Here is a 24,951-nt window from a genome sequence, read left to right as displayed (position 1 = left end):
AATTTTATGTAAATCTTGATATTAATAAAAAATATATTGTCACCTTGTGCATATATTTTTTAATTTACTACATTATATATTGAACTAAATTTAAATTTATTCTAAAATTAAAACATTGCCTTAAGATTATAGTTTTATAATGGTTTATTAATTTAATGATGAAAACAATACTGCAATAAAATGAAATTTACCTTTCAAAATTTTGTTTAAGACAAAATTAAAAAATAAAATCTCTTGGGGTAACACCAAGTAGATGCAGCAAATACATTGATACATTTTATATGGATTTCAAGCATCCCAAAATAAGTAACAATGAAAAGGACAGTTTAGTAAGACTGGAATTTTGAACTTCTGATTGAGTTGTATTGTAAACAGATCAATATGCAGTTTTATAAACTTTTTGAGAATGGGTTTTTATTAAAGAAAAAAGTTTTACTAGTTTCAAAAATGGTTTTATTTACAAAAAATATTTTTGAATTGATGTATGTATAACAAAAGGTGTTTGTAAATAAAACTGTATTTGTTAGCAGACAAATACATAATATACAAAACTATTCTTTTAAATTTTATAAACTTTAGAGAATAAAGAAAAAAAATTACAACTTTGTTTTCTGTAAGCAAAATGTATAAATAAACACAAAGCATTTAAAAATTTTATTTACAAATCTTTTTATAACTTATTAAAAAAACTATATACTTGCTTCCTGATAAGTGTAAAAGTTATAAAGAGCATATTTTTCTGTTTTAAAAAAATTCAATGTTTTTTTTTTTTTTTTAAATTAAAAAGTTTTTTTTAGTGTGAATTATAAAATAATCTAATGAAAACTTATGCAAATTTAATAATAAAAAAAAACCCCAAAGGTTTAATTGCTGATTGAGTGTTCATGTCTCCATTTGATTCTTCTTTTTTCTTTGCAGGTAAACCAGCCGGATCAGTGAATTTTCCTATTGATTTCTTTGAACATTGCCAATCAACAAATGACATTGAGGTAAAAAGATATTTAATTAAGATTTTTAGATTATTTTATCACATACAATTGACTACCTATATATATATATATATATATATATATATATATAAAAGGTAAAATGGGCACAAGCGTTTGTGTATGTCCACGAAAGGCTTTTCAGATCGGGGGTTCTGCTGTCGGTTAAATTCCGCAAGAAGTTTTCTTATACTACTGAGATCATAATATATGAGGTTCGCAAATGGATACGGTTTCTTTCCTTTTTTTTTTTTTTTGATTGAGTTAAAAAAAAATTCTCACCATGCCATCGTCTTGAGTGTTTGTTTATCTTTTCCATATAATAAAGTGAAACTATTCGAACGCAAACGACAAAAGGCGGGAGGCTTGGCCTTTAGGCCGGGCTGATGCTGCACTTCACTTAAGTTCATTGGTCCTAAGTCAATGTAGGGGAAATCCTTCATAGTGAGACAATTGCTATTTTTTTTTTATTTATTTATTTTTTTTTTGATACTGCTAGAGTGCTCCCTTTTTTGGGGAGCTGGTTTTTCTCCACATTAAAAACAACCTTGTGTCTAATTTGCTGGCCAGGTTTAAAAGCAAAGTTCATTTCTGCGCATGCGTGGCGACTCCTATGATTCTCAAGTTATTTACCAACTCATTGAATTCACTATCCTCTTTGGCCTAATGATTAGCGAGGAAGACTACGTTTTTGAGTTTGATCCCACCTCTCTCTCTATCTTTTTCTTTCATTTTTTTTTTTTTTTTTATTTCATCCTTGTGCCTATATACTCCACCTGGGCAAAGGTTAATTACCAACTCATTGAATTCACTATCCTCTTTGGCCTAATGGTTAGTGTGGAAAACAAATTACGCATCTCTCTCTCTTTTTTTTTTTTAAAACCATGTGGAAACCGTTCTTAACATCACTTCGTCCTGGTACTAATATCCTCCACCTGGGCAACGCCAGGTACTCCCCACTAGTTTCATATAAAGTAAATGTTTTATTTAAATTTTTAATATTACCTTATTATATAACAGTTCACATGTAAATGGATGTTTTAGATGGTAGGAAGAAAGAGCAAATGATGAGACGTGTTCAGAGAAATGGAATGATGAAAACAATGAGAATGGCATTGGAAGAATGAGGGGGGTGATTAAAACCTTACAATATATTCTGACTTTGTGAAATCTCATAAAAACATGATTATGAACCAATATCAAAGTTAAATTATATTTAAATTGATTGTGACCTTTTATTGTCTGGGAGTATTTTAACTTACATTATTATATTGAAACGAAACATGCCTTGTTTTAAATCTAGCAACCGTCTTAACAAAATTAAGTTTGAAGTTCATTTTAATCCTTTATGACTCAAATTATGATGTAGATGATTAAAAAAAATATTAATTTTAGATGGCGGCATACTGAATGTAAGCAATGGACAGTTGCAATCTGGAGGTATCTAGCATCTGGCTAGGTACTGAACTAATATGTACAAGGTGTGTTTGAATCATTTCCCACTTTGTTATGTTCATTTATTTATGACTGAATGAATTAGTTCAGCCAGGTCATAAAGTTTAATTTGTAAAATATAGTTAGAAGTGTTTGCTTTTCATTGACATTCTTTTTTAAGAAGAATTTGTGTAAATGATATTGAGTTGGTGTAAAACAAACACCAGTTATATTTGATATAAAAAAATATGCAAATCTAAACTAGCAGTGTCATGTTAAAAAAAAAAAAAATGAAAGAATCTTTAAAAATCATTCCTTTTGCTGCTTTTTAGATTTTGTTCATCAGCTAAATGTTTTTTTTTTTTTTTTCTATTATCTGATTGGAGTCTGCATCCTATGCTAATCGACTAAGAAAAATAAAATGTGATTCTACCTTTTTATTAAGTGATAACATCTAAGCAGCCTGAGAATGTTGGTGGTAAAAAGAAACAAGACAATTGATATTTTAGAATTGGGTAATCACTTTTGCATATAAATTTAATTTAAAGTGAACACCCACTTCCAACCCAGGAAGCGTTTTTAAGATGTAAGCAATTTTTTTTTTTTTGAATCTTGGTCATTTTTTAAAGTTCCTTGGAGATCAATTTTTTTTATGTGCGAGGACAGATGTGTATGTGTGTTTGAGACCAAAGAATTGTGCGGCAAGTGTAACAAATATATTTTTAAATTTCTACTGAGGAAATGAATCAAACCTGGATCAATAGATAGCCTTATTCTAATATTGTTTTAAAAAGGAAATAATTTGGTTTTATGTCCTTAAATCACTATCGTATCTGTAAGTAGGTAATCATTACCACTCTATGGACCAAGCATGGGTGATTATTTCAAGTTAAATTTATATACCATAATGAACCACTGTTCTAAAGTCTCAATGGCAGCCTCGTTATTATATAACAGATACTATCTCTTTCTAATTTCTGTGTTTGCCTGATTTTCTTTAACTTTTTTTTCTCAATCTAATTCCAAATTGTTGAAAATTTCACCATTATTTCATTATTTATTTTCCCAGTTTGGTGGCAATGACATCCTTCAAGTTTACAATGTGGCCCAAGTAAAACATCGCTTACTTACTGCTGGAATGTATATAGTAAGCACAAAGGTTAGTCATTCTGATGAACACAAAAATGTTTTGTACAAAGTTTGTTAAATAAGCAATGTGTTTAATTTTAATTTAAAATCTGTTATTTCTCTTAAAAGATTGAATAAATTAAAGCCAAAATATTTAAGTAATGGATTCTGATATAATTTTACATAAATATTCTTCATATAGACATTGTTAGGTGTTGTCTTCCTTCGCCCAGTTTTAGTATTTAGGGTGTTGTGAATGTTCTCAACTCCTAGGTAGGCAGCATCCATCAATATTTCACATTTGCTCTCCATACAATCTGATCCAAAAGGATTTTTACCAACCAGGTTGCATACAGTCATATTGCTTCTTACACACTCGAGCTAAGCCTTTTTTCTGTCTACCATGCTCCCTAGTGCCTGGGATATTCACGCTTATGTTATGAAGTTGATGCAAAAGGTGGCATACTGTACATGACTGAATCTCATGAGACACCAATCACATAAGGCATCCGTAATCGTACCGACGTCAAGTTTTGAATAAAACCTGATTAATGAAAATCCTTTCCTCCAATTTACAGCCAAACACCCACCTGATGAATGTGTAATCATTATGTTAAAGCTGTTATGGATTAGAAATGTTTCAGGTTTATGTTGTATGAGATAGCAGAATGAACACAGGTTGAAAAGACTTTGTCACAAATCTTGAAGGAAATGTGCCTCGATATAAGGATTGACAACAGATTCATGAATATTCTCCATACAACACACTGGCAAGCAATGATAGCATGTTAGATCATTAACAAATTTTATTGATCCCCCGACAAAGGAGGAATTAGACCTAGTAATTCACTCCCATTCGTCTGTTCACAATTTTCTCAATAACCACGTCTAGGAGTTATTTTGAAATTTTGCACAAGCATTAGTCATGGTGAAAGTAAATTTTTGCCAGAATGGATTTTCCAAGATAACTCTGGTTGCCCTCTTAGGTGTCATTATAGGGTGAAATTGTTCCCAAATCATTTATCCGTTCATTTGTTTGCACTTTTCTCAATAACCACGCCTTGGATTTAAAAAAAATATTTTACACAAACATTAGTCATGGTGAAAGTAAATTTTTCACTTGTGGAGGGAGACCCTGCATGCTTGGTTTGTTGAAAACATTTTTTTACTGATAATATAATAGGAAATATAATGATTTTTCATCCACAAAAAAAAAATAAGTACTCTTTCGTCTTCTCTTGCAAACTGGGAAGATTAAAAAATTAATGGCCATCTTATATTTTTGCAGCAAATTACAAGTTGAAATACAAATAAAACCTTACAAATCACTGTTATAAATGCTGATGTCAGCACTTATATAAAATGTTACAAGTATGAAATTATTGCAAAACAATGCAAAATAAGTTCACATAAATTAATAATATTCATCTTTTTCTGTAGATAAAATATTTTTGAATCTTCAAGATAAAATGAACGTAAAAAATCTCAAATGGTTTTTATTTTATCTTTTTCAAGCCTGGTGGTTTCTCAATTGAGATCAACAATACCAACAACTGCAATGTGATGGTGGGAGTCCGTGTCTCCGTCGGCAACATGAGCATCGAAAGAGCACCTTCATTTTTAGAAGTATTTGGCAGAACCGTGCAGGTAATTACATTTTCTCTGGAAATCTATTCATCAGAATTCATGTTTATACTAAATTTAAATGGACGACTTTTTGTATTCAGAAGTTTATTATATACCTCATTGTTTTGGTGGTTTCAGTTTTCACGGAGCGTGCATTGTCATGTACACACACGTCCTTAAAAAATAAAAGCCCTAACTAAATTTCTGTTTTATTCTTTGATAGCAAATTATTGCAATTTATGGTGGTTTCTAGCAGCATTGCTTTTCATGTTGGGAGTAGCAAAAGGTTTACTGTATTCAATCACGAATTTAATCATTTTCTTTTCACTGCCATATGCTGAAAATGAAGATGGCTATTGAATTTGTTAAGTAGTCGTTATATGTTAACACTTGGATCCACATGTTGCTTGTAGAGACAGTTACAAACGAACAAAAAAAGGAAATATATTCAACTCAGCTTTTTCAGTTTAAATAAAAGGCATTTATTCATGATACTTTCCAAAATACGCCTGCATCTTGCTTTTTTACAGTTCATTCCGTCTGCCATGAGATTAACAAAACTCTGTCTCAACACGTTCTCTCCAGTCCCCAACACCACCACGGGACCACACGACCATTTCACGCAGCCCTTCCACTACGTGGTGTCTTTTTTTTTTTTTTTTTTTCTCTCCACTTTCCCTTGTCTTTCTTCACTGACATCAACTTGTGCACTGACTTGCTAAATACATGTCAGTGGCTCAGTTACGTTTGTTCAGAAGTTTTGTTACCTTAGTGATACCATTGAAGCACAGGAAGAACCTGTGCTAGTGTGATTGCAAGAGAAGTAGATGGATTAAGTTACATAACTGTCATTACTAACCAGCAGAGTGTTATCATAGTTGACCAAGCAAAGAGTCTGTGTATGAAGTGTATGTATCGAAGTGAAACATGGACAATGAGAGTTGATGACCTACATTGCATGGAGAGAAATGATAAGAGAATGATTCAAATGTGTAATGTAAGTCTTAAAGACAGGCTTAGATCTGATGATCTCTGTGGAAGATGATATGGTCATGTTAAAAGAATGGATGAGAGTTCTTGGGTTAATAGATGTAGAATAGTTAGGGTAACAGAGTAGAAAGCCAAAGATGTCAATAAGTGATGTAGGAGGACTTGAGAGAAAAAATGATAAAGGCCTGGCCAAAGATAAATTAGTTTGAAAGTCATTTTCTAAAAGCCATCTCATACGTGCCAGTATGTAAAACAGACTTTAAAGTAAATTTAATGAAGAAACACCATTTTTCGTCAAACATTCATCCAACTCTGAAAATCCTAAGCCTTTATATTATTACTCTTTTATTTTCTAGAATGTTCTGCGTGATCCATGGTGATATTCCTTTTCTTAAACAACTGATCAGATTTCACACCTTTTATCCCTCCCTCTTATATAATAAACATTTTACTTTTATGACAGCAAAAATACCAGGTTAATTCATCTAACCATATAACATCTGTATATTTGTCTATTCTATTAACTTATTCAAAAATGGATTTTCATATTGTTTAACAACTCTTAAAATTATATGAAAAACTGATCGAATCTGTAATAAAATTGAATGGGAATTCTTCTCGGCTGTAACCAGGTCAGTATTACTGTATACTTGCATCACTTGGAGTCTGATGAAGCTGTTCCTGTGTATGGCCTTTTGATTATAGCCAGTAGGGAGGCCATAATTTGTAGACTGTGATGTCATCATCCCAGGTTCATTTGGGTTATAGTACTTTTATTAAAATGATTTCTAGAGCTTCACTGGAAAGCAAAGCACAGGACATCCTCGCTAATTGCTGACAGTCTTTGCTCTCATTTTCCATCAGCTTATCTTATTTGTTAAGTGTTTTTGTTTTTTAGACATTCTTTCTTTCTACAACAAATCACACGTTTATTTTGCAATTCAACAGCTAACATGTCAAAATAACCTTTTCTATATTGCAAAAGCAACCAAGACTTGCTTTTCAATGTCAGCCTATGTTTAATTAGCATATTTTTGTAACAATCCCATCTCTTTTGTTATTGCAAATTATCATTATCATTGTCTTTACCCCCACCTCCTACCCTTACATTGATAATTTTGTTACATTTCAGCTCTTTGCAGATTATAAAATTAACAAAATGAGATGGCCAATAGAAATGGATGATAAAAGATCAAAGAAAATCTGCTATCGACATACTTGCCTATAATATACGTACATGAATTCATGATTTTTTTTTTTTTAATTTCTTTTTTCACGTTTTTTTGTTTTGTTTTTAATTTTTAACTTTGAAAAAAAAATTCCTTTTGCAACTCTTTTATGAGGATAGTTCCAAAAGTAAAACCTACTTTCTTTTAACTAAAAAGGTTGAAGACTTGTGAAAATGTTCGTATTACCATTAAAACAAACAATCTTTGTGGTCCAGAATTTATTTTTCTACGTAGTAATCACCATTTTCAATGAACTTTTGCCAGAAATACAATGATGCATCTTTGCTTCTGACACATGTCCAGGTCAAGAATACAGGAGTTCAGTCATGATAACAATGCAAATTGCAATTTCCTCTTATCCATTTGGGTGGAATAAGGGTGGAATAAAAAAATAGGAGGCATTACTGTTGGAATGCCCTTCATAGATATAACTTCAAAATAAAAATAAATCTTTTAAAATCACTCTTTTATTGAATTGTATGTTTTGCTTTGAATAGGTGAGTGTCTCCAGAGTCCGTTGGCATGATCTTCCATTTACAAGAGAAGAATCGTTGATGGCTGACAAAAAGTTTACATTGTTTGGTAAGTATATTTATCTTACATTTTCTAAACTATTTTATCAAAATGTTTTCTTAGTTGAATATAAATGCTAAAATATCCATATGATAAAAATATGCGAATGCAATTTTGTGCTTGCACCTACATTATCATCTGCCACTCCATTTTTTTTTTTTTTTTTTTTTATAAGAAAGTATCAACCAATTGCTGAAGATGTAATGCAAATTAATTTAAAAAAAAAAAAAAAAAAATCTCATATTTTAGTTATAGCCAGCTAACATACTTAACTTCCGGTGTGGTTGCTACCGGAAGTGGTGATGAGGCAAATCAGTTCCTTCACTTTTTTTTTTTTTTTTTCTTTTTTAATCATTGAAAAATTGTTTCAGTTTTATTTTAATTAAGAATTATTGAAATTAGTTTTATTTATTTAATTTTTTTTTTGTTTTGAAGAATTATGGAAAACACTTTTTAAAACCTTTTTTTTTTTTTTTTTTTTCACAATCTGTGGCGTTGGCAAACTTTTTAGGATATCTCTGACATGGAAAGGGATGATGACCAAATCAAGTTTAATTTCTGTTCGCATTGGAAAGTTTGTGAGGAAGTAATTTGTGAAATCAAAGGTGGATTTCAATGTGAACTGTTGGGCAAGCATTGTAGTTGCCCTACAGGCAACATTATAGTGGTTTGATAGCAGAGGAATTGTTGATTGCCCATTATTCTCTATACGGTTATAGATTTTCCAGAAAGTGCGAGTTGCTAATTTCTATCACTCAATGTGTTTTCTGGTCGTCTCTGCATGCCTATTTCACTGTTGTAATGAGTTTTTGATGCTGTAAACTTTTGGTTGTTTGCAATATTTGCATCAGACTTATGGACGTTTAATTACGATGCTTTCTGCTTATGTGCAATAGCAGCTGCACAAGTCAAAGTGAAACATTGCAAAATGGATGAAAGTGTGGTATCTGTTCTGTCCAAGGATAGTACAATAATATTGTGGTGTCTTAGTTCATGACTGATGTCCAATATAATGGGAATATGCCATTAACAAGGCTTATAGAGAATGACTTTCCCCTCCCCCCCCTCTCCCAACCAGTTGTATTCTGAAACAACATTAGTGAAAGTACTTAGATTAGTATATTCGAATTCGAATATTGTGGGGGTCAGCATTCTATTTGGACAGTCATAGAATGCCCAGCCGCAATATACAACACATGAATTCAGATAAAACTGTAGCGCTTGCACAGGGTCTGTAACTTATACAAATATTTCATGGATATATTTGTTCTGAAGAGTTTGTGTTTTATTTCTTAAAAAAATAATGTTTGATTTTATTAAACGAATTTTCATGCTCTATGTTTATCTTAACTGCAGTTGGAGCCAGCGTGGATCCTGCAGGGGTGACCGTAGTGGATTCTATCAAAGTTTATGTAAAATCAAAAGAAGCATTTGGTTGGCCTGAGGAACCAGATGAATATTCTGAAACGACAACTACTAAAGTTCCGCCTTCAGGTTCAAACTCGGTTAACAACTGCAGTGAAGCAGACACACTTCCTGTCTCTGCTCTTCCTTTAACATCCACTGACAGGTGAGACAAATTACCATCATTTCAACAGATGTGATTGCATCTGTTTTTTTTTATAGTTAAGCATTACTTCTATTCATGTTTTTTTTTTTTTGATAGTTAAGCATTACTTATATTTCATGTTTCTTTTTATAGTTAAGCATTACTTATATTTCATGTTTTTTTATAGTTAAGCATTACTTATATTTCATTTTTTTTTATAGTTAAGCATTACTTATATTTCATTTTTTTTTGATAGTTAAGCATTACTTATATTTCATGTTTATTTATTTTTTTTTTTTGATAGTTGAGCATTACTTGTATTTCATGTTTTTTTTTTTTGATAGTTAAGCATTACTTGTATTTCATGTTTTTTTTTTTGATAGTTAAGCATTACTTGTATTTCATGTTTTTTTTTTTTTGATAGTTAAGCATTACTTGTATTTCATGTTTTTTTTTTGATAGTTGAGCATTACTTGCATTTCATGTTTTTTTTTTTGATAGTTGAGCATTACTTGTATTTCATGTTTTTTTTTTTGATAGTTGAGCATTACTTGTATTTCATGTTTTTTTTTTGATAGTTGAGCATTACTTGTATTTCATGTTTTTGTTTTTGATAGTTAAGCATTACTTGTATTTCATGTTTTTTTTTTTGATAGTTAAGCATTACTTGTATTTCATGTTTTTTTTTTTTGATAGTTGAGCATTATTTGTATTCATGTTGCTTTTGAAAGCAGAAATCATGTTTTATCACATTAATGAACTTAGAAGAGCAAATCCAAGCTTCCATTGTTATTGGAACTGTGTGCCAATGTATGCCGTGAAAGATTAGTAAAAAGGGTTAAGTGCCATTGAGAACAGCATTTGTTAGTTGATATATTTCAGTTGCATATTCTTTCCATGTTACATTTATGTTGAAATAAAACGAGTTATGATTGATCACATTTTTCTTGTGAGAAACTTCTGTTTTGACATTCATCAATGAAGAAATATATTAAATAATTGATAAATTTAAGCAATTAATAAAAAGAATTGATTATATGACTTGTATTGATCGGATTATTGACCTCGCCTTGAATCTTATTTGTGCAACGTTTTGGTCGGATTAGCCTTTGACTGTCCTTTTTTTTTCTTTTATAAGAAAAGAGAAAACTTTTAGTGTCTATTTTATGGTTATGGTTTCTTAGTTGTAAAAACGTTGGTTGACAAATGGGAGGTAACTCTAAAAAGATCAACGGGGGATTATCTTCTTTCTATTGCTGAAATTTTAACGGTGTACTATGTTTTTTTTTTTCTACAGTTAAAGGCTCCCAAATAGCATTAATCTCTAGGCTTGGTTTGCTTAGTAATGTTTTCTTTTTTTAACATGTGCTGCCTCCTTGAGTCGCCTGATTCTCCATCTTGCATCCCTGCCAATTGTTTTTACCTTGTTGCAAAAAAGGAAGTGTTCCTTTTTCTTTCCATGAGATCAATACCAGCAATATAAACAATCAGCCCTCATCTAAAAAATTCAGTCCTTTAAAAAAATTGAATTATTAAAAATCAGCTGTTAGAAAGCCATAAAATGCAACTTTTTAAATATTTTTTTTTCAAATATATACTGCCTCATCAGAATTAAAGATACAGTAAAATACCCCTCTTTTTAAAATTTTTTTTATAAATCTTTTTGGTCTTGGCAGTTTTCTGAGCCAAAAATATTGCATGTGACAGCACCAAATTTTTTATTTTTTATTTATTTTTTTACATAGGCATCACCACATCAAGGCAAAGAGGCCACTCGAGGATAAGGGTTAAAGAGTGTACAGTAGAAATTGGACAATATAGTAATCGTTAGTAATGGAAATTTAGTAAATTTGTTAACAAGTGGAACGGCGCATCAAGAACTTGTTTATGTTAGACTTGAAGACAACCATATTGTAGTCAGCTGGAAAGCAGGAAAACGGAAGAGAATTCCACAGGCGTGCACTTCTAAGAAAGAAGCTTTGTTCATGGAATCTACATTTAGGTTTAGGTACAGATAACGAGTGAGGGCAATTATTGATAGTGTTTTCAGCTAGACGAGTGTTTCTTGTGAAAGTTTGGTGAGGGGGGATATAGATTGAAGCTCAGTTGAACACTTTCCATGAAAATAACGATACAGTTGAGACAAATTTGCAACATTTCTTCTGTGAGATAGAGGTTGCAGGGAAGAGAAAAGGATATCTTCCATGAGGCTACAAAGTCTATTTTGAACTCTATCAAGGCAGGACAAGTCCTTTCTAGCAGCTCCTGCCCAGATGTGGCAACAGTACTCCATCCTTGGACGTACCTGGCTCTTATATAGATAGAGAATTGCATCAGCAGTGATATATCTACTGGATTGATAGAAGGATCCCACCATTTTTCCAGCGGCCTTGGCAACAGATTTGATGTACGTTTTCCATTTAAGATCAAGAATAAAGGTCAAGCCCAGAAGCTTTTCAAAACTTGGTCTCCTCAAGACGAGAGCCATTCATTTCAACTGATGCAGATGGGGATCAGAGCGTTGATGATGTAAAGAAAGAAGCTTGGTTTTAGATGCATTAAAAGTAACCAGCCACTCCTTTCCCCATTGTACCACGTGCTCAAGATTAGAGGAGAAAGAATCAGAGAGAACTTGGTTGTTTACTGACTTAGATGTGCTACCATAGATGGTAGTGTCATCAGCATAAATGTCTACAAATGATGTAAGGATGTGATTTAGAAGATCATTAATGTAGATCAGGAAAAGAGTTGAGCCCAGGATGGACCCCTGAGGGACTCCAGCATTAATACTGTGAGCTTCTGATTTTTGCCCATCAACTACTACTCTTATGAACCTGTCAGAAAGAAATGATTTAATAATTGAGAAGACATTTCCAGCTATACCATAGCTAGAGATCTTGTGAAGTAAACCTTCATGCCATACCCTATCAAAGGCCTTAGATATGTCAAGAGCAATTGCTCTAGAAAGGTTGCCTCCGTCGAGATTCACTAATCCTATGAGATATAACTGTAAGCACATCTGTAGATCTAGCAAAACGGAAACCATATTGTGTGTCACTAAGAAGATTATTTTTGTTGAGATGGTTGATTACTTCTCTATTTAACACATTCACGCAACTTACTCATGACGCACAGGAGACTTATTGGCCTGTACTGAGAGGGAGATGAGCGATCACCTGAATTCTTAAATACAGGGCATACTGATGAGATTTTCCAGGGTGGTGGGAAGCAATTCTCCTTAAGACAACGTAAGACAACGTTTAAACAGTTTTGTAAGTGTGGGCGCTAGTTCTGGTTGAAGTTTTTTTGAGTACTATAATTGGAATACCATCAGGACCAGTTGCTTTACTGGAATCAAGATTTTTGATTAGCTTGGCAACATCACGTACAGATATGTATATCACATAGCATGTTTTCTGATATAGGAGGAAATATTGGGGGTTAGCGGCCTTGATCGCAAAGGGTAGAATTAGCTGCAAAGTTCTTGGCTTTGTCTGATGCTGATGAGATTACCTCAGGTCCATTGATGATAGTTGGGATAGAGCACATGCTTCTGTTCAGGATTCTGTTTGCTATATGCCAAAACTGGTGGGAACCAAGCCGATTAAAATGAATTAGAAATAGTGTTCTTGTTTTCAAAAACGTTGATTGTATAGGAGATTTGAATTATTACAATTAAGTCATTCAATGCAACTTAAATTCTTTTTTTTTTCAATATAATTGTTTGAACATAACTTCCTCATGAAAATTAAAAATAAAGATATAAACACCCTTTTTTTTTTTTTAATGCAGATAAATATTATGAATTAAGTAATTCTGAAAAGAAGTAAACTTATGACAAAAATTAAAATTATGAATATAGAAACAAAACAATGCTTAAACAATCAAAATGAAAGAAACTTGAAAGAATAAAGAAAAAAAATTGTGCATAAATTGATGAAAACTAAACAATTTTAGAGGCAAAAAAAAAAAAATCGTTTTTTTTCTATTTGAACTAAAATGTTTTTCTTTCTATTAAAGATTGCTTGCAGGATGTTTGGAGGTTTTGGATGGTGCATTTGCAATCTCTGCTGCTTCATCTGATGACAAACACAGTAATTCATTTCCTGAAAAAGTAAGCTTAATATATATTTATAATATAAACCTCTCAAAATTAAGACGGCAAATCTTGAACAAATAAAAGGCTTGATATTCTATTGGAAAGAATCATATTAAAAATTAAATGTACTTAGCTTTACAAGTTCTTGCACTTTTATGGCATCACGGTTCATCAAAAGTGTCTGGGATCAATCAGTTGATCCCAGACACTTCTGACGAATGGTAATGCTGTGAAACTGCAGAAAAGTGTTAAGCTAAGTACATTTAATTACCATTAATGTACACGTGTGCATATACAGTTTGATATCAAATGTTTTTCAGCTTTTTTTTATGCATCTCTATTCCTAAGTAGTAGCATTTGTGTTTTTGTCCGTGTACAACTCTCCTACAGCCCACATCACTGGACAAATCATGACCAAACCTGGTTTGATGATGATCTTCCATCGTCTATGTATATATATGTTTTATAGCCCACACTACTAGACTGATCATGACCAAACCTGACATAATGATGGTCTCCGACCTAGGGATGGTACATACCTTTTTTCAAGGTCAAGCTCAAAGGTTAAGATCATATTTGGTTCAGCTCTTCATAAACTCCTCCACCTAGGGATTGTGCACAACAAATTAGTGTTTGACACTAGCAGTTGCTCTTATAACATCCACTTACTGCAAGGGTACCCGAGCATACAGCAAAGTCCTGCACAAAACACGGGTATCTTTGATAGTAATTTTATATGCTAACAAACATATCAAAGACTAGTTCTTAACTGTAAACGTTTAAAAGTATTTTGATACGTATTATTTATTTGCATATATATGATAATATTTTTAAAAAATTACGTATTAGCAGAATAGTAATTGGATTGTGTCTACAGTTTTTTTTTTTAATTGAGGAAGTGGTATTTTACACTGGAGAGCCATTCTGTTTTTAAATCTCTAAAACACTGGCATGGTAAACAGCTGATCCTCATTTTTTAATGAATAATTTTAGTGAAGGTTTTTTTTTTGTTTTTAAATATAACTATTATTACAAAAGTGAATTCAACTATATAATTCTGCGAGATGTTGAACATAATATCCCTAGGAATTTAAACTGTATTTTATTTTTTTATGTACAAAATATACCCAAACCTTTTGTAGATTATACGAGCATGGGGACCTGATGTTGTCTGGGATTGAATGAGGATCCATGAATGTTCCACACTTCCAATACTTTTATCATTGAAATTTGTGAAATCTCATTTTTCAATCAAATTGATTGATTACCTACTCTTGTAGCTGGGGACATACCATGGTGCATTGGGAGGAAGCTTCAAATGCCTCCCTACAATGACTTAGTCCAAAATACATTGTAATCTACATTGCACTGTAGAGAACCTACTGTTGATTTTATAAAATCAGTTTTATATAATGGTTTGAATTATAGTTTAAAATGCAAAAGTCAAATATCATGGTTCAGTTAGTTGTGCTCTAAACAGAAACATTTATTTCAAATACACTCGTCTTATTATTGATTTTATACACTGTGCCTTTATGCATGTGCACTAATAAAACTTCTCAAATGCACTTGTGATATTCGGCTGTATAAGAGTGTTAAATTTGGTCAAAATCAGATTGTTCCTTCTTTAATCTGATTTTTTTTTAATCGATTTTTGATACTTATTGGAACATTCTGATTCAAAATCTATCTGAGGACACTCCCAGACACCTGGATTACATTTATGTGAAATTAAAAAAAAAAAAAAAAATAAAAATAAAAATCCAGCCCAGCTGTTTTGGAGTACATAGGGAACAAACTCACACACACATAAAGTGCATTTTATATATAAGTAGATATATATTTGTTAGTATCTTTGTTGTATGGCTGTCATCATAGGCGGGTTGAACCGGCTTTCTCCTAAGGAGGAAGTGTCAAAAGAGAATGTGAAATTCACAGGTGGTCCCTAGTCGCTTGTATAAAGTTTTGTGAATTTGGAAGCAAATAAAAAAGAACTAGGTACTTGTTCAGAATTCACCCTGTGTTAATAAAACAAAAATATAGATGTATCCATGATATATTTATAAATTAAACAATAATTATTCTTTTTATCTACAGACACTAGTGTTTCATACTTAGCAATCATCGTGTAAGGAGTGACAATTCCAGCCGGTTATGAGATTCAAACCCAGCCACAAAGTCACCTTTTGCTCCATTTTACCTCAGGCCACAAACAAAGGGAATTAAGAACTATTAACCGCTGAATTCGGGCGAATGCATTAGACAATCTAGAGTGTTTGAATGAGCAGAAGCTGTAAATACAGACATTCACACACACGCGTGCATATATATATATATATATATATATATATATATATATATATATATAATGACAACTTGATGACTAATTACTTAATTATTCATATCAACATGGTGCATTGTTTCTTAAGTGATTAAATTTGGTTTTAATTTAATTTTTAATTAATGAACAGTCATCATAAGAAGGTTAACAGGTTTCTCGAGTAAAACAAAACAAAAAAAAAAACTTCAAATTGTTACTTCAATGGATTTAAGTATGTAAAAAACAAAACATCACAGAAAAAAATTATAAAAGAACAAGAATGATATTATTCACACTACTGTTCTCATCTTAAATGTTCTTATGTTTTGGCCAATGTAACTTTTTACTCTCCATAGGCGTATGGTGCAATGGATAAAGGTGTTAAGTGTAATCAGTGACAGTTTTCTCAAGTAATACTAAGAATAAAATTAAAAATTATGTAACAATTCTATGTAGTCGTGGCAGATGGAACAACAATCTACCCACATGGATTAAATAAAAGGTTCTGTTTTAAATTCTATGTAGATTATTAATGAGAACAGTAGTTCCTATTATATAAATTAATAATCATTGAAAAATATCTGAAACATAATGTTAGATAAACGAACTTGGAGATTATACACACACACACACACACAAATTACAGGTTAGCAGAGAACAAAGAAAATACCATGCCGAACTTTGTCACACACATTGACCTGATGAAACAAAGAAAGATTTTGTCAATAAAAGCAAAAGGTTTGACAAACAAAAACAGTCAGATGCATGATCGTTATGTCATTAGTCCGTTAACCCCAACCCCACCTTTCACCCTTGCTTGATACATCCAACAACCACTGCAAGCAAAATAATAATTAAATTAAAAAAACAGTTTTGTTATGAAAGGTCTCTGTGTTTGATTGTCAAACGGCCAGAACAAGCTAGAGTGTATATATTTATTTAGCAGCACACATCTTCGTAAAAGTGCAACAAATGATTCTATATGTGACAGCGATAAACAGATAAATCACTGCTATTTTTTTTTTTAATATTTTTTCATGCAAACACAAGCAGTCAAGATTTTACAGCTAATGAACAAGTTTATAATAAGGAAGAACTTTTGTATTTTTGTGTGTAGGTTTTTGTGCAAAAAAGAAAAAAAAAAAAGAATTGGGTATTTTGAAATTACATATTTACTAGAGTTAACATTTTCTTGGAAGAATTTGTAAACTTGAATAAGATCCAATGATTATTTTTAATTAAAAATTTTTTTTTTATTTTAATTTCAGCATTCACCGTATCACCAAGCTGCTCTTGAGATAGCAACAACCCTTTTGACTTTGCCCACACCAAACAGTGTTTTGCAGCAAACAAAGAGCCTGTTGGCTTCTCTATTCCCATCAAAAGCCGCCTATCATAACCATCGGGTAAGATTTTAAAGAAATTGCCTTTCTCTTTCACAATTTCTTTTTTTTGTCTTTTTACAAAAGAGTCACCACTTATCAAGAACCAGAGACCACTCAAGGATAAGGATTAATGAAAGTACGTTAGACAATGGGACAATATCGTAGTAATCATTACTAGTAGAAATTTGATTAATTGGATTACTTGAAGGGATGGCTCATCAAGAACTTGTTTACATTGAACTTGAAGACAACCATATTGTAATCAGCTGGAAAGCAGGGAAACGGAAAAGAGTTCCACAAGTATTCAGTTCTAAGAAAGAAGCTTGTTCATGGAAGCTATGTTTAAATTTAGGTACAGATAAAGTGTGGGGGAAATTATTGATTGCGGTTTAAGCTAGACGAGTGTTTTTTGTGAAAGTTTGGCATGGGGGGACCATAGATTAGAGCTCAAATGGACACTTGCCATGAAAATAACAATAAAGCAAAGAAAGGCTTGCAATGTCTCTTTTGTAGGAAAGAGGTTGCAAGGAAGAGAAAAGGGCATCCCCTACTAGGCTACAAAGTCTATTTTGAACTCTCTCAAGGAAGGATAAGAGGCTTCTAGCAGCTCCTACCCAGATGTGGCAACAGTACTTCATCCTAGGACATACTCGATAGAGCATTGCATTGGCAGTGAGATCTCTACTGGAGTGGTAGAATGGTCCTACCAATTCTTCTCCATTTGATTAAAATTTGTTAAAAAGTTTGGAGAGAACTGGATCAACCTCAGTGGAGCATTTTTTTAATAGTACAGGAGGGATGAGATCAGGTACACATACTTTTGAGATGTCTAGGTTTTATGATATCATGTACTTGAGAAATAATTTACTTATGATATCATGTACTTGAGAAATAATTTACTTTTTTTATATCATGTACTTGAGAAAGGATGATTTATCAGAAAGACAGTAAATCTTAATAAAAATCTTCAAAAATACATTAATAGAAGTAAGAGTAGATTTTGACTTTAGCCAGACAACAAATCTCTATTACTAATAGTTTTGTAATTATTAGTCCCCAGACAAAGGAGCTATTGGACCTAGTAATACACTCCCTTCGTCTGTTCATTTGTTTGCACTTTTCTCAATAACTATGCCTTGGATTTGTTTGAAATTTTGCACAAACACTATTCATGGTAAAATTTTTTCACTCGTGGAGGGGGACCCCGCATGCTCGGCTTGTTTATTCTTTAAACTTATTTCATTCTGTTACAGATGAAGAAATAACCATTTTCTTTTCCTAAGTGACAATTTTTCAAAAATATTTATTACCAAAAAATTGCATTTAGTGCTTTAAAAAAAAAAAAAAAAAAGTAATCTCCAAACAACTTTGAATATCATGAAATTTTATGATACTAGCACGCCGCCTGGCCTGGCGTTGCCCGGTTTTAAAATATGCATAAATATTATATTTTAATTAATACAGAAACTGAGACATGTATATGCGGGTTTTATGTTTTTTATGTTTTTTTTAACCCGCTCACTTCTTGTAAGTAAAAAAGAAAAATACTCTGGCTGAGATCAACACCAAAACCTAAAGCCATCGAGTCAAGAATGATAATCATTAGACCAGCTTGACACAATCTTTACAAAGTGTTTTCCAGCCTACTTATTCTTAACAAAGAAGCTGTCATATTTCATGGCTGCGCATGTGCAATCATGAAACAGTTGACAAAATCCAACCCCCCCCCTCCACATTTTTTAAAACTTGACCCTTTAGCTGCCCTTTTTTCCAGATGAAAACGGATTAAAAATTTTGTGTAGTATTAGGTTGAGAAGTATCCTCACACATACACATTCTCACTTTGCTAGATATATAGATAGATTTAATCTATTGCATCTTCCAATAAAATATAACTCTTTTCTATTCAGGATCATGCTCAGCTGAGTCACGTGATGCACAGTCTTGTCCAGCAGGGAACTCAGGATCTTGATGTTGAGGCATTCCAACGGTTAGTTGTGACAGCACGTTCGGTTGCTGTGACTCGGCCCTGTAACTTGGTGCGCTTTGCCGAGAAAGGCTCTCCATCCATGACTGAAGATCTCACTGGTAAGATTAATCTTTTTTTGCTTTTTTATAGTTAACCGCAAAAGTAGAGTGCTACAAAAGCATCTACAAAATTGTGGATGGTCTATGCCCCTCCAGGGGCTCAAAGCTAACGATGGAATGGGGGCAAAGTAGAGATTTGTTTTTGATTTAATACAACTTATTTTGCTGTCAGAATAGAAAGATAACATTTCAGTCACTTAGTTTTATAATTGCTGTGGAGCTGATGAATTGCTCACTGCCTCTAGTGGTGAAGCACTGCCACCTTGTGAGGTGGCATTTCATTTTATTGATAAAGACAATTTTATGCTGTGATAAACAGAGAGAGGCATTTCAATTTTACAACCATAGTTAAAAAAAAAACCCATAAAAACAAGAAATAGAGGAGCTTTTTTTTCTTTTTTTTAACAGATTAAAAATTTTTTTACATAGAATCCTTCATTGAATTAGTTTTCCACAAATAATGAATATTATCACAAAGCGAAAGAAAAAAAATGAAAACAGCAATTAGTGTGCAATGCTGGATAGCTGCGGCTAATTCTCTCTCTCTCGTATATATATCAGGGTTTGGACAGGCTTGCAAAGTCCTTGAATTTTGACTTTTGCTTTGTTTCTATTATTACTGTGAAAATTAAAAAAATTTTTTTGGTAATTTTATAACTAAAGTCTAGTAAAAATTTGTGTTGAAATATTAAAAGTAAAATCCAGATACTATTAAATTATTTTTGAAGTATTAAACATATTTTGAATGTATTTTTAATTAAATATAGTTAATACAATCCAAATCCGCTGTTTTGAAATTACATTGTTATTCCGGATACAAAAATTTTGCCTCTTTACCACAAAACTCTTTTCCATAAAACATAGAGTAGTTTTGTAATAAAGGGGCGTAACTCTTGTATTCACAATACCAGGAATTCAAATTTTAAAAGTAAAACAAACGCAGGGGGATGAAGCAGAGAAACCAAACAGAAAAAAAAAGGGTAAAAAATTCAAATATACAATGAATAAATGTTAACATAACCAATAAAGGTTACTTTTATACCTGGTTCATTTTTTTGCTTGTAGTTTTTAATGCTCTTTATTTGATCTCAAAATTTTAGTTTTTACAATCGGATTTGAAATAATATGGCAATGGCGACATCTTTTTGTTGGGAAGGAAGCCTTGTTTTGAAGAAATTTTCAGTTTCCATGTTCCTTGAAGTTTTTTTTTTTTTTTTTGTGCACATTTTTTTTTTTTTTTTTTTTTTGACAAGGGTGTCACCACTTATCAAGGCCCAGAGGCCACTCGAGGATAAGGGTTAATAGGTATACATTAGTCATTGTGATTTTAGCATAGTAAACAGTGGGAATTTTGAAACTTGGATTACTTAGGGGGACGATTCAATTAGAACTTGTTCACATTGGACTTTTTCTTTTTTTTTTTTTTTTTTTTCATAGGTATCAACTCATTATCAAGGCCAAGAGGCCACTCAAGGATAAGGGTTAAAGAGTGTACAGTAGAAATTGGACAATATAATAATCATTAGTAATGAAAATTTGTTAAATTTGATAACTTATATGGAACGGCTCATCAAGAACTTATTTACGTTAGACTTGAAGACAACCATATTGTAGTCAGCCGGAAAGCAGGAAAACGGGAGACAATTCCACAGGCGTGCAGTTCTAATAAAAAAGCTTTGTTCATGGAATCTACGTTTAGGTTTAGGCACAGATAAAGAGTGGGGGGAATTATTGATAGTGTTTACAGCTAGCCGAGTGTTTCTTGTGAAAGTTTGGCGAGGGGGGACCATAGATTGAAGCTCAGTCGAACACTTTCCATGAAAATAACGATACATCAGAGACAAACTCGCAACATCTCTTCTGTGAGATAGAGGTTGCAAGGAAGAGAAAAGGACATCTCCTACGAGGCTACGAAGTCTATTTTGAACTCTATCAAGGCAGGCCAAGTCCTTTCTAGCAGCTCCTGCCCAGATGTGGCAACAGTATTCCATCCTTGGACGTACCTGGCTCTTATATAGATAGAGAATTGCATCAGCAGTGAGATATCTACTGGATCGATAGAAAGATCCCACCATTTTTCCAGCGGCCTTGGCAACAGATTTGATGTACGTGTTCCATTTAAGATCAGGAATAATGGTCAAGCCCAGAAGCTTGTCAAAACTTGAGGCCTCCTGAAGACGAGAGCCATTCATTTCAATTGATGCCAGATGGGGATCAGAATGTTGATGATGTAAAGAGAGAAGCTTGGTTTTAGATGCATTAAAAGTAACCAGCCACTTCTTTCCCCATTGTACTACATGCTCAAGATCAGAGGAGAGAGAATTGGAGAGAACTTGGTCGTTTACTGTCTTAGATGTGCTACCATAAATGGTAGTGTCGTCAGCATAAATGTCTACAAATGATGTAAGGATGTGATTTGGAAGATCATTAATGTAGATCAGGAAAAGAGTTGGGCCCAGGATGGACCCCTGAGGGACACCGGCAACAAATCTCAGAAACTTGTGCATTTTTCTTGGGAGGAGGGATGAATTTTAGCGCTTATATAATTTAACATTCTAAACAAAGATTTATATTTTAATGTTTTTTATTTTTCCTCATTTGGAGGAGGAGGTATTTAATTTTTCAAGTTGTGCAGTATAACATTCCAAACAAATTCTGTGTTTACTTTTTTTTAAAGTTTTTTTTTTTTTTAGTGGAGGGAGGGGGTTGTTTAATTTTGGCACTTGGGCAGTGTAATGTTCCAAACAAAGACTTATATTTTAATATTTTTTGTTTTCTTTTTGGTTTAGGGGAGGTATTTAATTTAGGCATTTGTGCAGTTTAACATTTTCAAACAAATTCTGTGTTTACAATTTAAAGCCGGAAGAATGTTTGTTAGCATGCACAAGTGCAAAAACTTCTCACTGAACTGTTTTTATTTTAAGACTTAATTTGGCCTTTGTTTTATTTTTTGGGTGGAGGGTATTTTATTTTAGCACTTGTGCATTTTAATATTCCAAAGCAAATCTCATCTTTTTTTATTTATTTTTGTTGCACTTTTTCAAATACGTTTGTAAACATCTTTTACACAATACAAACCAAATTGTTTTATTGGTACAGAGAAGAGCGCCAAGGAAACCGCAAAAAATGGAATATCTGAGAGATACTTGCCTTCAGAATTTAGACTATTAAATTTCTTGATAATGTGGTAAAGAAAATCCTACATAAATGCTTACTGTCCTATTCTCTTCTCAGATAGGTGTCTTCTCTCTTCTCTCAACCTAACACTAGTGGGCACCAAGATGGTAGAGTGTATAAGACAATTTAAAAATGTAGTAAACATTCTTATGCACAACAGGAAGCTAAAGGAAGAGGATTGTGATGTTACCTTTCTTGAGCAGATACCTGTGATTGGATCTGAAAAGTTTGCTGGGTTCCACAAGTGTGAAGATGACAAGCTTGACAAATGTTTCACAACTTTGACCCCTGATTGTGCAACAAATGAGTGCCATAATACTTTCTTTGATGCACCTTGTCATAACAAAGATCCATACAAAATTTCAATCAAATCAGACCAGTAGTTTCTGAGAAAAAGTAAAACTGACAGATTGACTAAGAGAAAAATAATATAAATATGCCAGAGTGGGTGTCAGGTTATTTTGTTAAAAATACATACTAAACTAAACATACATAAAATAATTGACTGATTTTTTTTATAAAATATTTATATAAAAATTTTGTATTTAAATAATGTTAGAAATCTGTTGTATACTTTTCAACATGTTTTATTTCGTCGTTCTTGTCTATATTTTGTTTGATATTTTATGTTTTTAGTATTTATTTTTTTAAAGATTATAAGAACATTTTAATAAGTATATTTAAAGTTTAAAAAAAAAAAAGCATTTAACGGAATATTTGAAAGTTGAATGGAGCAATATTTTCAAATTTTTCACATTGTCTTAATTGTATACATTGAGAAATTGTTAAAAACGAATGTATTATTTTATTCTTAAAAAATTTCTAGATGATTCATCCAGTAGCAGTGAATGCAGCCCTGGAGCTGAATTGGCAAAATGTTCTCAAGAAGAAAGTTGTACGTTTATAACTCAGTTGATGAACACTTTCTGGAGACAGTATGCAGCTAAACCCCCGAACCCAATGTTGGCTCCTGTTTGTATTCCAGGTAAAATTCCATACAAAATAACATTTTAAAATTGCATTTATATATCCAGATATATTATCAGAATCCAAACTTGGGCCTTGCCACCAAAAGGATCATCAGGTAAAAAACAGCTATTTTTACATATTTTTACATTTTCATTGTAGAATGGGTCCTGCCAGTGGGGCATTAGAATACACTGACTGCCCCCCTGCAGAGGGTAAAAGTCCCTCAATGGGGCTACTTGTTGGCCTTCGGTGGCAACCCGTGATGCCTAGGAAAAGGATCCTGATGGCTGAGTAACTGATGCCTAGGGAAAATGAAGGTATCAGTTACACCACTCCACTTTGACCTTGTACTAGGTTAGACGGGAGGTCGGAGAGTCCCAATCCAATCACTTGGCTTGTCATGTCAAGCCCTAACACTTACACTGAAAATGTCAATTATAACATTTAAAAAAAACAAAAACAAATTTAATCTAAAGATAATATAACATCTTATTACTACACACATAGCTCTGAGGAGGGTGGGAAGCAAAAGAGATGAAAATTTAAACAAACTTCCATGGACATAATAAACCCAAACAAAAAACCCAGAAACCAAAAAAAATAAAACAAAATCAAAAAGAACCCACTCTGACATAACCAGTTCAAACAGTGAGCAAGAATATAACTATGAAATAATTGATAAAGAAAAATATCCAAGATTCATAGTAATCGAAACCTTAGAAGGAAAAAAGATCAGCGATCTGTCTCCATTCTTAATTGAAAAAATACTGTCTCAAAACAGCAACACAAAAACAGCAAAAAAAATGAAAAATGGCAATCTATTTGTCACAGTAGACAACTATAAAGACGCAAAAAACATCTTAGAAATGGAAAAATTCCATATCTATAAATGCAAAAGTTATGCTCATGAAAGACTAAACACATCAAAAGGTGTTATAAAAAGCCATGAATTAACCTTGGCTACAGCAGAAGAAATAGAAAATGCCCTAAGAAAACAGGAAGTAATCGATCATGTTCGAATAAACATAAAAAGGAATGGTCAAACCATACCTACAAAAACCTACGTACTAACATTCAATACACCAAAAATTCCCAAAGAAATAAAAATCGGATATACAATAGAAAAAGTAGAACAATATATACCAGCCCCTCTGAGATGTTTCAAGTGTCATAAATATGACATAACACAACAAATCAATAGAATACTAGATATAAAAACCTAAACAAAAACCAAACAGATAAAAAAAAAAAAACGAACTTGTTTATGCAAATGAATAAAAACATCATACAGTGGAACTGCAGAGGCATAAAACCAAACTACGAAAAGTCAAACATATAATAGCACAATATAATCCCAGCATAATCGGCCTACAGGAAACTCTTCTAAAAGAAACGGAC

General features: G+C 32.4%; 1 protein-coding gene across 7 annotated transcripts in view; it reads left to right on the top strand.

Moving 5' to 3' along the window:
- The window catches only part of LOC145285823 (E3 ubiquitin-protein ligase UBR4-like), a 350,597-nt gene that overhangs the window by 184,342 nt on the left and 141,304 nt on the right, over positions 1-24,951 (top strand). For all 7 annotated transcript variants that reach the window (XM_080134243.1, XM_080134245.1, XM_080134244.1 and 4 more), the window contains 9 exons: positions 919-989; positions 3,490-3,579; positions 5,064-5,195; positions 7,891-7,975; positions 9,323-9,536; positions 13,536-13,629; positions 17,203-17,340; positions 19,230-19,407; positions 23,411-23,569. In XM_080134243.1, coding sequence (XP_079990369.1) covers positions 919-989; positions 3,490-3,579; positions 5,064-5,195; positions 7,891-7,975; positions 9,323-9,536; positions 13,536-13,629; positions 17,203-17,340; positions 19,230-19,407; positions 23,411-23,569 — 1,161 coding nt within the window. The remainder of the gene's footprint in view (positions 1-918; positions 990-3,489; positions 3,580-5,063; positions 5,196-7,890; positions 7,976-9,322; positions 9,537-13,535; positions 13,630-17,202; positions 17,341-19,229; positions 19,408-23,410; positions 23,570-24,951) is intronic.

This window comes from Euprymna scolopes, chromosome 10, assembly GCF_053919585.1.
Source record: "Euprymna scolopes isolate OS-2025 chromosome 10, ASM5391958v1, whole genome shotgun sequence".
NCBI lineage: Eukaryota > Metazoa > Mollusca > Cephalopoda > Sepiida > Sepiolidae > Euprymna > Euprymna scolopes.
This window is presented reverse-complemented; position numbering and strand designations above follow the sequence as displayed.